The sequence below is a fragment of the Solanum pennellii genome, chromosome 11, assembly GCF_001406875.1.
Source record: "Solanum pennellii chromosome 11, SPENNV200".
Lineage (NCBI taxonomy): Eukaryota > Viridiplantae > Streptophyta > Magnoliopsida > Solanales > Solanaceae > Solanum > Solanum pennellii.
The window spans coordinates 64,087,414-64,102,061 of NC_028647.1; the positions used below are offsets into that span (position 1 = coordinate 64,087,414).

The 14,648-nt window shown below is 32.7% G+C and overlaps 3 protein-coding genes across 3 annotated transcripts; 1 reads left to right on the plus strand and 2 right to left on the minus strand.

Moving 5' to 3' along the window:
* Positions 1-1,387: 1,387 nt before the first annotated feature.
* LOC107003066 (putative disease resistance RPP13-like protein 1) lies at positions 1,388-6,736 on the plus strand. Its single transcript, XM_027913205.1, is given in 5 exon segments — positions 1,388-1,542; positions 1,625-3,173; positions 3,176-5,552; positions 5,628-5,673; positions 6,324-6,736. Coding segments are annotated over 2 exon segments (3,900 nt in total). The 5' UTR covers positions 1,388-1,542; positions 1,625-1,633; the 3' UTR covers positions 5,536-5,552; positions 5,628-5,673; positions 6,324-6,736.
* A 205-nt stretch (positions 6,737-6,941) lies between these two features.
* Positions 6,942-8,813, minus strand: LOC107004454 (lysM domain receptor-like kinase 4). Its single transcript, XM_015202651.2, has one exon. The coding sequence runs from the start codon at positions 8,811-8,813 to the stop codon at positions 6,942-6,944; it is 1,872 nt and encodes a 623-aa protein (XP_015058137.2).
* Positions 8,814-10,136: 1,323 nt separating this feature from the next.
* LOC107004163 (alpha carbonic anhydrase 7) lies at positions 10,137-13,094 on the minus strand. Its single transcript, XM_015202401.2, has 7 exons — positions 12,908-13,094; positions 12,140-12,360; positions 11,532-11,638; positions 11,180-11,282; positions 10,865-11,032; positions 10,702-10,755; positions 10,137-10,486 (listed from the first exon to the last, which is right to left on the minus strand). The coding sequence occupies exons 1-7, from the start codon at positions 12,999-13,001 to the stop codon at positions 10,403-10,405; spliced, it is 831 nt and encodes a 276-aa protein (XP_015057887.1). The 5' UTR covers positions 13,002-13,094; the 3' UTR covers positions 10,137-10,402.
* Between the last annotated feature and the right edge of the window lie 1,554 nt (positions 13,095-14,648).

Below are 14,648 nucleotides of genomic sequence, written 5' to 3' on the forward strand. Positions count from 1 at the left end.
AAGCAAAAGGGACATGCTTTATCATCTACTAGTGTACCTATACCAAGGAGCACATGTGAGTTCAATAATCAAAATTCACAAGACTTCAGAGCTAGACATGCACAGTCTCGAGGTAGTGGCACAAGGAGGTAATTGGACTTCTACATGTGCTAAGTGTGGTAGGAACCACCCAGGAACGTGTCGCGATAGCCCCACTAATTACTTCAAGTGCGATCAAGAGGGTCACTTCATGAAAGAGTGCCCTAAGAACATGCAGAGCGGTGGAAATGTGGGTATTAGAGTGCCAATCTTCTTCAATTGCTCCACCAGACAGAGTTGCACCTAGAAGAGCTACTTCATGGACCGACAGAGGGGCAAACCATTTAAATGCTATCACTAATCGCCTAAAGCAAGTGATTTTTTTTGGTTATACGAATATGATTTACAGACAACTACATTGGGATGATAATGTTATGTTTGTTGGGTACAAGTTGCCTCATCCTCTTAGTTTCTCGGGTTTTGTACTTTTGCGTGTGAAAGGTATATTTAGGAATATGCACTGCTAGACACCTCGATTCGTGTTTTCACTAGCTTATTTAATCATTTAAGATTACAAAAGTGATCATATAGATAACATTATAATTTATGTGTATCGTAAAATATGTCATGCATTTAATTAGTATACCTAATGCTTGCATTTTTTATCGAGATACCTATTAGTCATATTACAGATGTTTTAATAAGGACAATTTAGTCATATTACAGATGTTTGAATAAGGACAATTTAGTCATATTGCATGTTTGGCCTTAATGATAAGCAAATCAAAATTCTTAAAAAGATAAATGTATATTAAGTTATACTAGTGAGATGGGGTTGGATGCATTTTCTTCACTAATTGTGAAGTACAGTGAAATGTCATGTAATCGTCTTCATCACACAACATAATACATAAACATGTTTCGTAACTTGACTTCAACGAATTTGTAGTATAAATTTACTTAACAACGTAATTTTCCATTAAATAAATATCTGGGCATTCAAGCAACTTCAGTTACAGACATAATACGTAAACATGATTCTTAACTTGACTTCAACGAATAACTATGTCCTCCAACTTTGAGCGTACCCAAATAGACAGTTAAACTTGTATAAAATTGAACAAGTAGACACACGTATACTACATGACATACTACGCGTCAGACGCCACATAGGAGACAAAATTGTCCATGTAGAATGAATGTGTTTATTTATTTAATTAAGTGGTCATACTTTGCGTGTTCCTGAGACTTTGTTTTTTGGTTTAAATGATACGTTAGGCCCAGTTGAGCACTAAAATGAGAAAAACAGTAGTGCACAAAGCAAAAGTAATGAATTGACATAAAGCTAAAAATTATACTTTCTAATTTTATTGTCTCAATTATTTTGGAATCTTTGTTTTTTTGGAGTCAAGAAAAGAGAATTGTTTTGCTTCATTCAGTGATTATTCTTGTTTGCGAATTACTGTTAGCATTCAACAGGTGATCGATCATTCTTGTTTGCGAATTACTCTTAGCATTCAACAGGTACATAAAGAAAGAAGTTGTTAGTAATTAAAGATAAAGAAAAATATTTATCTTAAAAAATCATTTATTTTTGAATTTGCAGATTTCAGAAATGGAGGTTGTCGTAGCAATTGGTGATGCTTTTCTCTCTTCAGCTTTCGATGTTCTCATTGATAGGCTTGCTCCTGAGGGTGATCTTCTCAAAATGTTTCGGAAGCATAAGTATGATGTTGAGCTCTTAAAGAAGCTGAAATTGACTTTGCTTGGTCTTCAAGCTGTGCTAACTGATGCAGAGAATAAGCAGGCATCAAATCACTTTGTGAGAGAGTGGCTTAATGAGCTTCGACATGCTGTAGACTCTGCTGAAAACTTGATTGAACAAGTCAATTATGAAGCTTTGAAGCTTAAGGTGGAAGGTAAGCATCAAAATCTTGCAGAAAAAATATTGAAATATTGTAGATTTTGCAACGTGTGCTTGGGTGATCATTCTTTTCTTAACATAAATGAAAAGTTGGAGAAGACTATTGAAACATTGGTGAATTTGCAAAATCAAATTAGTGACCTTGGCTTACAGAAACATTTTGGTTTGACTAAACAAGAAGCTAGAACACCTTCAACTTGTTTGGTTGATGAATCTGATATCTTTGGTAGGCACAAAGAAATAAAGGATTTGATTGACCTTTTATTGTCTGAAGATGCAAGTGGACGAAACCTCACTGTAGTTCCTATTGTAGGAATGGGCGGTGCGGGTAAGACAACACTAGCTAAAGCGGTTTACAATGATGAGAAGGTGAAGAATCATTTCAGTTTGAAAGGTTGGTATTGTGTTTCTGAGGCATATGATGCTTTGAGAATAACCAAAGGGTTACTTCAAGAAATTGGCTCATTTGAGTCAAAGGATGACGGTAATTTTAATAAGCTACAAGTCAAATTGAAGGAAAGCCTGAAGGGAAAGAAGTTCTTTGTTGTCCTCGATGATGTGTGGAATGATGACTATAATGAGTGGGATAACCTGAGAAATGTTTTTGTACAAGGAGGTATGGGAAGTAACATCATTGTAACTACACGTAAGGAGAGTGTTGCTCAGACGATGTGTACTGATCGTTGCACAATCACTGTGGGGAATCTGTCTAGTGAAGACTCTTGGGCTTTATTCAAACGATATTCACTAGAAAATAGGGATCATCCGGAACTTGAAGAGGTTGGGAGAAAAATTGCAGACAAATGCAAAGGGTTGCCTTTAGCTCTAAAGGCACTTGCTGGTGTTTTACGCTGCAAATCAGGGGTGGAGGAGTGGAGAAACATTTTAAGAAGTGAAATATGGGACCAGCGTTTTTTGAATGATATATTACCAGCATTGATGTTGAGCTACAATGATCTTCCTGCACAATTGAAGCGATGTTTTGCTTTTTGTGCAATATATCCCAAAGATCATGAATTCTGGAAAGACCAAGTTATTTACCTGTGGATTGCTAATGGTCTTGTAAAGCAGTTTTGTTCAGGCAACGAATACTTTGACGAGTTGAGATCAAGATCTTTGTTTGAAAGGGTCCCAGAGTCTGAATGGAAATCGGAGAGATTCTTAATGCACGACCTTATCAATGATTTGGCCCAAACTGCATCTTCAAAATTTTGTATTAGGTTGGAAGAGAATAAGGATCTCATGATATGTTGGAACAAAGTCGGCACATGTCCTATTCCATGGGAGAAGGTGATTTTGAGAAATTGAAACGACTCTCCGAATTAGAGCAGCTGAGGACATTGCTTCCAATCAAACTCAATTACTCAGTTTACCTAAGCAAGAGGGTGTTGCATAACATACTTCCAAGACTGACATCCTTAAGGGCATTATCATTGTCTCATTACTATATTTTTCAGTTGCCAAATGACTTGTTTATCAAATTAAAGCTCCTCAGATTTTTGGACCTTTCTCGGACATTGATTGAAAAGTTGCCAGATTCCATTTGTGTATTGTATAACTTGGAGACACTTCTCTTGTCATCATGCTATTATCTTGAGGAGCTACCGCTGCAGATGGAGAAGTTGATCAACTTGCGTCATCTTGACATAAGCAACAGCGTTCGCTTGAAGATGCCGCCACATTTGAGCAAGTTGAAAAGCCTCCAAGTCCTAGTGGGAGCCAAGTTTCTTGTAGGTGGTAGCGGTGGTTTGAGAATGGAAGATTTGGGTGAAGTACATAACTTGTATGGATCTCTATCAGTTTTCGAGTTGGAAAATGTAGTTGATAGAAGGGAAGCCGTGAAGGCAAATATGAAAGAAAAGGGACATGTTAACAAGTTATCTTTGGAGTGGAGTAGAGGTAGTTCTGCTTACGATTCTCAAACTGAAAGAGAGATACTTGATGGGCTACACCCATACACAAACATAAAAGAAGTGGAAATCACGGGATATAGAGGGACAAGATTTTCAAATTGGCTGGCTGATCCTTCATTTCTTCAGCTAGCAAAATTGTCTCTTAGCGACTGCAAGGACTGTGATTCTTTGCCAGCACTAGGACAACTTCCTTGTTTAAAAATCCTTTACATTAGAGGGATGCATGGAATAAGAGAGGTGACGGAAGAATTCTATGGCATTTCATCCTCTAAAAAGCCTTTTAACTCTCTTGAGAAGCTTTTATTTGAAGATATGGCGGAGTGGAAGCAATGGCACGTATTAGGAACTGGGGAGTTCCCTATACTTGAGAAGCTTTCAATTGAAAATTGTCCCAAGTTGATGGGGAAGTTGCCTGAAAATCTTTTTTGTTTGACAGAACTGAGTATTTCAGATACATCTCTTTTTGATGATGCTCAACTGTTTAGATCCCAACTTGAGGGAATGAAGCAGATTGAGGTATTAATTATTAATAATTGTAACTCTCTTACCTCATTACCTTTTAGCATATTGCCCAGTTCCTTGAAGAGAATATCCATATCTGGTTGTCAAGAATTGAAATTGGAGGAGGCAGTTGGTTATTGTAACATGTTTCTTCAGGAATTATGTCTGAATGCATATAATTGTATAGATGATATATCACCTGAGTTGCTCCCAAGAGCACGCTCTTTGAGAATTGAGAATTGTGACAACATTACTAGCTTTTCGATTCCTACTGCGACTGGAAGTCTCTTTATTTCTTTTTGTGAGAATGTTGAGAAACTATCGGTTGCCTGCGGGGGGGCCCAGATGACTTCACTGCATATTAGGGGCTGTAAGAAGCTCAAGTGGCTGCCAGAACGTATGCAGGAACTCCTTCCATCTCTTAAGAAACTGATACTTGATGATTGTCCAGAAATAGAGTCCTTTCCTCAAGGAGGATTGCCCTTTAATTTACAAGTCCTTCAGATCCATGATTGCAAGAAACTGATGAACGGACTAAACGAGTGGCATTTACAGAGACTCCCCTGTCTCACACAGTTATTCATCATACAAGATGGGAGTGACGAAGAGATTGTTGGTGGTGAGAATTGGGAGTTGCCTTCCTCTATTCAGAGACTTGAAATATCCAATCTGAAAACATTAAGCAGCCAACATCTCAAAACCCTCACCTCTCCTCAATATCTATATATTCATAATTCAACTCACATTCAGTCACTAATGGAACAAGGTGGGCTTCCCTCTTGTCTTTCTCATCTACATTTAGAATACCATGATGAGCTCCATTCACTGCATCTTTGCCACCTCACTTCACTTTTATGTCTACACATCTCGAATTGCCGTAATCTCCAATCACTCACCGAATCAGCACTACCCTCCTCCCTCTCTCAGCTAGAGATCTCTCATTGCCCTAATCTCCAATTACTCTCCGAATCAACACTGCCCTCCTCCCTCTCTCACCTGATCATCAGAAATTGCCCTAATCTCCAATCCCTTCCAGTAAAAGGGATGCCCTCTTCCCTCTCTACACTACATATTAGCGAATGCTCATTGCTCACACCACTACTAGAATTTGACAAGGGGAAATACTGGCCAAATATTGCTCAAATTCCCATCTTATACATCGAGGGGGAACACCTGTAATGCTTAAAAGTACAAATGTAAGTTATTCTTTTCCCTCAGAAGCTCGTTTTCTTCGCTTTGCTTTTTTGTTAATTTTTTTCCTTGTTGAGCAGTGCGGAATGTCTAATGCTCAAACCAACAAGTGCTACTTTAATAGATGTAAGTTGTTCTATTTCCTTACTATCTTTTCATCTAAACAAGTGTATAGCATCTATTGCTTCTTTGAAGTCAAGGAAACTAACAGCAACACGAATCTCACTCGTCATCTTAGTTGACGATTAAGACTTAACATAAGTTCTTCCATCTGATTACATTTTAAATAACACACAAGAGAAATAGTGACATTATAATCATAGATTAGCTTAGTTTGTCAGGATGTGTAAGTTGTTACAGCTCTTAGCTTAGTTGGTAAAAGCTGCAATTTTCTGCTGAATAGACAGTCAATTGAATTTGGTCGTGATTAACATAGCTCTTAGCTCAGTTGGTATAAGTGAATAAAGACTAGTCATTTTTATTGTTTCCAGATTAAGATACGTTTGCAGTTCTGTTATCGCTGAGTGTAAGTGCAAAAAGACTAGTCACTTATCAGCATTTCTGAAGCAATACAGCATCCAATTGTTGTCTCAGTTAGATTGCTAGATTTTTTACAAAGGTAACCATATATGATACATTGGTTTGTAAACTTTCTTAGTCAAATAAAACGATAGTATTTCCTCATTTGTCTAGAGGAATCATACATGTACAACTATATATATAGAGATGTGTGTGGATTGGCAAAGAGTTATAAAAATCCTTTTAATTGCTTTCAGTGAGGAGGTTGTGATTTTCGAGTCATACAACTGTCTGTTGTGGCTTCGTTGAGATGAAGCATGACTTGCTGCAAATGAGACATCCAGCTCTAATGTACGTACCCAAAGGTCGGATGAGGACAAGTCCATGGTTGTTTACTCTTCAACTCATTATTCAGTAACAATGTTGTGATTTTCAAGTCGTACAGCTGTCTACTATGACTTCTTTGAGATGAAGTAGAACTTGCTGCAAATGGAACCCAAAGGTACATTGTTGAAAGCCGTTTAGTAAAGTGTATAAGAATAATGCTAAACACAATGTATTAGTTACCGGGAGATTATTTTTTATACATTATTTTATTTGGTGTGTTAAAAAATGACATATGTTGTATAATTTTAACTATTTCTATACTCAACTTTCTTTTGGTATTATAGAATCATCTTCAGTACAAGCTTATGATACAAAATGAAACGTATGACTTTAGTACAGATATTGAAAATCACACCATTCTTGCAAGGACTTTAACGATATCATCCATAGATCATGGTCTATGAAGAGGATCATCTTCAACACAAGCTTATGATACTGAATGAAATGTATGACTTCAGTACAGATATCGGAACAATAGATGTTGAAAATCATACCATTCTTGCAAGAACTTTAATGATATCATCCATAGATGGCCTATGAAGAGGATCATCTTCAATACAAGCTTTAGCCAAAACAGCTAAACACAATGCCTCAGCTAGAGGGTAATCTTCCATAAGACATGGATCAATAAAATTCTTCAATTGTTCAAAACATCCTCCTTCATTAACACCCCCTCCCAAAAATGTAATTGAATCTCTTAAAAAATTCCCATCAACATCTTCTTTCCCCGATATGAGCTCGAGTAGTACCACTCCAAATGCAAAAATATCTACTTTTTCAGACACCGAGCCATGTACTAGATGTTCGGGTGCAATCCACCCTCCAATACTTCCTATACTTCCAATGTCCCTAATCGTTGCTGGTCCAATCCCTCCTTTAGCTCCAAAAATAGCTAACTTTGCCCTCCAATTCGCGGTCAAGAACACGTTTTTACTATTGATGTTCATGTGTGTGTAAGGTGGAATAGTACAAAAATGCAAGTAATGTAACCCTATAGCAATGTCAAATGCAATTTGAGTCCTTTTGTGCCATTTTAAAGAAATAACAGAGGAATTTGACAAACAGTCCCTTAATGTACCATTAGATGGATATTCGAAAACAAGATAAGATCCTGTTATATCATCTTCACTATAACAAACACCTTGTAGTTTCACAATATTGACATGATTGATTCTTGAATGTACATCAATTACTTGCCTGGTATCCTCAAATCGTATTTTCTTGATCAATACTTCAACTTTATCGACACATCCCCTGTATATGTTGTTACTTACCTTAGTTTCTTCACTAAAATCACATGTCGCGTTTGTCAATTCATCTATGTTGTATTCTCCCAATGTGTACTTTATTCCTGCAAATAAATCAGGAGACAAACAAGAATTCGTTGAGGTTCTAGTAGTCGTTGGACCGGATATTGGTGGAGAACTTCTCAGAGTTGAACATGAAGAAACAGAATCCTTATGCATCGTAGAACGATTAACACATCTATCTTCCTTGAATTTCCTTAACGTCCTTACGTATAAACCACAAGCGATTAAAGTTGCTGCAAGAAGTAAAAAACCAACAATTGATCCTGAGACGTAGAGTTTCTTTAGTTTTTGATTTTTCGTTGATTTTTCTACGAGCTGTGTTGGAAGAAATCCAGGACTTGGAGGTTCGGAGTTTTGAATACTGAAATTTATTGATGGTTCATTTCTCAATGGAACCAAAATTGTTGTGTTTGAGTATACAGTAGGATTAAAACTCAAATTATTCACTCTCCATATATCTTCAACAGGAATATTGAATTTTTCGCTTACTTTTCCTGTATCGTCACCTGATATAAACGGATACGTGACAAGGTAGTTTATTCCAGGACCAAATAATTTATCAGGACATGCACATTTTACAGGTACAATCAACTCTGTTCCACTTTTGATTTCACTGTTATCAAACATGTTGGTGAAAATGTTTTCTTGAAAAAGTGTTACTGACTTAACTAGACCTTCGAAAACACCACAAGCAACGTCGTTGAAGTTCGTGTTTGTAGGTGTAATGTAAGTAACATTTGCTTGAAAGAATTCACCTGTACAAGAACAATGGATTGGAATAATCACCTCTCTTCCAATTTCAAGGATTTGAGATGAAGACGTGACGTTGTTCGTTCTGAGGAGTGATTCATCATCAGGATTCAGTATCCCAAACAAGTGTGAAACATTAGAGATTGTTGTGAAATCTTGATTAGTTCTATAGATCAAGAATGTTTGACATGAATCATTTGGTGAAGTACATGTGTATCTTGTACCTAGAGATGTTATACTAGAATGACATGAAGTTGAATCATAGTATTGTTGGCCATAACTTGAGCCAACAAAGGTCATAATTGTTACTACTAGAAGCCAATGAAAAATCATGGCATTCAACAACAAAAAAGAGAGTGAAGAATCAAGAATGTGGCAAATGTGGATATGAGAGGGGAAAAAAAAGATGATGGAAGAAATAGTATAAAATATTTAAGAAAAGTTACACCAAACATATATGATGAATGGAATATTCCGCATCAGACCGGGACGAGATCCTATATTGAGCTGATTTTTAGGGTGTGAGTAAGCCGAGACGCATAGACGATTTAGACATTCTTTATCCGGAGCCACTCTTTCTAGTTGTTTTGGTAGATTCTTTAGAAGACATACATGAAGGTCCCACACCGAGCCCAATGGGCTTAGCCAAAATTAAGTTTTAGATTTAACTCACGCCTCAAAAATTAAGAGTCTCTCGGTCATTAATCATATACGGCTACACGTATATACATATATATCATACATCTAACGCGTTTTATTATTGTTATTGGATGAGCGACTATTTAAGATAATTTCTCAAAAATAATATTATAAAGTTCAATTAAATTTCATCATGGCAGGCCAAGCAGAGAGGTATATGAAAGAAATGACCATTTGTAATAATAATAAGCAATTGTAAGTGAATTGTTTAATTGTGGAAAATATTATATATTATTAAGTAGCCGGCCACAATTTGTATATCCAACTGTTATCTACTTGGCAAATATGGACATAAAAAGTAGTATGGAATATTTTCATGTTTATGATATAGAACCCGTGGCGGAATCAGAAATTTTTTAAAGGGTGTTCAGAAATAGCAACTTGTTATGTTAAAGGTATTTAAAATAGATTATTTAATCATTTCATATATCATTTTACTTGTATATATGCTAATTTTTTTCCGACGAAGGGTGTCCAACAGTATATGGCTACGCCACTAATAATAGAACCTACTAAGGTATCTAGCTAATAGTGTGACACAAGTAGAATTTTTTAAAAAGATTTCGGAGTCGAAAGGGCCATTTTTCTTATAAAAGATGTATAAAGGGACACTTATCATATACAATCAGAACAGATAAGTCGCAAGGTTTTAAATGACTTGCCTAGCGATTTTTAAATAAATAAATAGAATTTACTGACATACAAATTTGATAGCTAAACAGTAAAATTCGTTACTAATTCTATTTTTAGTGATGAATTAGCTTTGAATTTTCATTAGCTATACTGTAACTCCTTGATGAATGTTTGACATAATGTTGTCCAATTAACAATTATTTGATGGTTTACTAATTATAATTAATGAACCTTTCAACATTTGTTGCTTTTTGTGGGGTTGTTGAGAGAATAATTGATTAAGACAAATACGTCAACAACAGAAATATTGAATAATTATTTTGCTATAATATTTTAATATTGAATAATCAATATATAATACAACAAATTAAATAAATATACTATATAATGGAAAGAATTACAATCATGTTATAAATAATAAAAATAAATAAAAGGCCATTTGTAGCTCATATTGAGCTTTTATTATTTTGGTACTATTAACAAAATCATCATAATTATTATAATTAGAACATATAAATATATTTTATTTTTGAGATTATATTGTAGAATATAATCAATTATTCTTTAGGATCATTTGGTCTATAGAGTCGAATTGTTCGTTTGTTTGTTGCTTGGACTGGTCTTGAGTTTGTCTCAGATTCCTACAAAAAAATAAAAAAATAAAAACCGAGAGCGTTATTGAAATGATTTATAGGTACATAAATATTTACGACTTATATTAAGACGGAGGGATATACTTATAAGACTTTCTACGAAAACTTATGTATTATCATATGTCAACTTAACTTATCGTTGATCAGTTATAATGTCTGATTAAGTTAAATCTAAATATTAAGATAAAACATAAATAACTTACATCATGAACGGCCTCGCGAATTAGCTTCATTTGTTCTTTTGTAACAGTCCTTACCTGATAAAATACAAAACAAATGATATCGAATATTAACTTTAAGCACTTTCACGTATATATTAAACTGATTTCACATCTCGAACTCGTAATTTTAGGGTTTTGAAATTACCTTTCTTACAATAGTCCATACAACATCTTGAGTGCAAGGAGGAACAGTCAAAGAGCCAATATATCTATAATATTTTCTGCTACCAAACTTCACTTTTTTTGGATCAATTATTCCTATTTTTCTCTCCACATTTTTTGTATGTGCTAGAGCTTTCAAATCACTCTCAATCTGAAATTTGAAAAAATCATAATTATTATTAATTATCAGTGACGTATATAGAATTTTTTTGTACGTTCTAGAGCTTATAATAATATTAATTTTTTTTTATTATATTGTCCGTATATAAAAATTTGATTCGCGTTTAGTGTAACGTACCATAGACAAGAAGGAATCAGCTCTTCCAATTTTGTACATTATTCCAACAACTGCAGTTTTTCCATCTTCACTTTCATGTACCAAATGAACCTCCAAATCAAATCTGCATTTTATTTAATTAATATAAAATCAAGATTAATAAAAAAAAAAAAAGACAGTCTGATGCACAAAACATCGATCCCATGCATGTTCATGCAGGATTTTAGGAAGAATCGTATTAAGAGATGTGAAGTAGACAACCGTTTCTAATGATGAATTAGAATACTGATTATTTCCACGACTCAAATCAGGAAAATAATTTTATCGTTGCACTTAAAAAGTATATAATAATAAAATAAATAAAATTAAAGACCTTCTTCCATTGATGGTATGTTCAGAAGGTGAATGCCAATGAGCTTGATTGAGTTGATATTTAGTTCCATTTATTACAATATGTCCAGCTCCACCTTCCCATCTTAACTGCAAGTAATAAATAATTTATTATTCATCACAAGAAAAAAAATAAAAATAAATCAATCTTTTAATATCATGGGAATTTAATTTCAAAAAACTTAACACATATAATTACTAATTAATTAATTAATTTAAGTTGCTAATGTAACAACCCCATATATAACTTCCCTCTTAATTTCAAGAAATTAAGCACCTAATTATATATTTTATATTGTTGCAAATTCAAAAAAGTAAGGTAGTAGGTTAAATAGTAATTAACAGTAGACAAAAATGATTGTATATTTGATTAATTTCATGTGTAGTAGGTTCAGTTTGTTGATTTTATGTATTTTAGTTATTCATATATGAAAAATATTCTACTAAAAAGATCATTAGAAATTTTCATATATCTTTTAATTAGAACTTTCGAGAGAGATCTAGAGCACGCGCTAGTAATAAAAAATACTTTATTTAAGTTTTTTTTTTTTTAAATGACTTTTATCGTATCAGACTGATCGAAAAACTTACCATCATGTCATGTCCTCTATTCAAGAGAGTAGCATAGGATGTTGTTTTGTAGCTTCTATGAAGTCTTCCCAAATGAGAAACAACTTCAACTCTCTCATTTAAAAGATCAATTGGAGATTGCAATTTTCCAGTGTTACATATTTTCCATTCTGGATGAATTTCACCCCAATGTGTTGGTCCATTTTCACTCTCTTTATCATAACTAAACTCACTTTCATCATCTGTAAAAAATAATATAATTATAATTAAAACTCATAATATATAATTAGTTATACATCGATATACAAAACTCTTTCTTTATCATCTTATGTCAGATGTAACATAAAGTTGTAAATCGAGACACCAATTATTATTAGAATTCATAATAATTGAATGACAAGAGGTCCATATTCAACCGATCGTTGATTAACAGACAAAACTCTTTCTTTATCATCTTGTGTCAGGTGCACCATAAAAGTTGTATATTGAGACATAAATAATTATTAGACATAAAAATCATATTTCTGTATGAGATGTAACATGAAGTTGTAAATTGAGACATAAAAGCCTCATTAGACGAAACTCTTATACTTATCATCTTGTGGCAGATACAACATAAATGATAAATTGAAACACAAATTATTATATTAGAACTCATAATAATATTCGAATGACAAGAACTCTGTCATTATGATTAATCATTAATAGACGAAGCTCGTTATTTATAATCATCTCGTGTCAAGTACAACATAAAATAGTAAATTAAGAGACAAATTAAAGAATACTAACCAACTTCATGACATGTTGCAATGAGTGCATTGGTGAGGAAAAGAAAAGAAAGGAAAAATATTTTGTTGGTTCTTGTAAGCTTAATTGTCTCCATATTTTATTTTCCCACTTTTAGAAGAAAAAAATATTTTGTGCTTTTTTTTTGTTGTTGTTAAGGATGCAACTTTAGTAATATTAAAGGTTGTTTATATAGAAGAAAAAATTAAAGCAGTCTTAGTGGAAATTGAAATGTGAATGTGAAATTGACCAAAAAGATCTTAAAAGCTATCTTTGACTACACATGAGGAAAGAAATTTCTAGGCTCTAGCAATTTCAGGTGAACATGTTTTTTTTTTTAATTTCGTAATCTGATCTTCGATATTTATATTGTAAAATAAAATTAATTTGAGTCATATTGCATGATTTATGTATTTCATGTAATATGTTAATATGTCTTTTATTTTGTTTTCAATTGATATCTACGCCTTCTAACTTATGGTGTATAAAATTTACACAAAATTGAACAAATAGACATGATATTCGTCAACACGATAATTTTGTGTCCTATTTATTTAAGTGATTAGTTGTACACATTAAAAATTAAGGAATATTTATAGATGTTAGTTTAAGCTAAGTGAAAAGACGTACTTATGTATTATGTCCATATTTTTTTATGAAGATGCTTTTTATTTTCAAATTAAACTCAAAATTTATCGTTAAAATCGGTGAACATATTCTATTCATTTAATCGAACACAAGGGGATTTAAATTTTGTTAAAAAGTTATATCGTATATATATAACAACACACAACTAACAATAAATAATTAATATTATTTTTTAATATCTTTTTTGTATGAACTTTTTATATTTTATTTTATACTAATTGGATTTTTGTCACAAAATTCGTTCCACCAGTATCTTCGATGATAATAAAGCAAGTTTGAAGCATATATTCTTTTCTTTTAGTGAAAAACATAATATTATTATATATACAAAAAAATAAAAAGACAACCGACAGTTCTTTTTCAAATAAATATATTTCCTTTGACTCTTAAAGTTGGAAATTCTATTTCAATTTTTCAATCAAATTTCATTTTATTGAAAAAGGTCCCATTTTTTTAAAATAAAAAAAATACATCTGTGGTTTTATCTGAATTATTCGTTCATATTAGTCCTTATATCAAGATGTCGTGTATTTATTAACTTGATAAAAAAAAAAATACTATATACAATATATTTTTATTGTACATGCAAACTATAAGATTGTCATGGTTAATTTTTTAAGTTAGCAAATAATTATAAAAATCGACATATTAAATATAACTGATTATTAATTTTGAAAATCAACATATTCATATTATCAATATTCATCTATCTATAGTAACTTCTTTTATAAGTTCTGTTCTAAAACTCCAAAAAAATATCTTGATATTTAGTTTGTATTCTTATCTCGAACATTATGAAATCATGAATAGTATGAATATTTATATTAATTTCAACTAACCAATATTAACATGTATAAATTAATATTTTTATTTATAATTTTATTTAATTATTTATCGTTTATTCAAATTCGATCCAATAATTCATCAAAGAGCAATTTAGTGGCTGCAGCAGTACGAATTACTAGGAATTTACCTGCCAATATTGACCGTAATAAAATGGTGTAACTTACATATATAATATCTCATTTAATTAAAAATTACGGGTTATATTATATATTTGATTGTAATTATATATATATATATATATATATATATA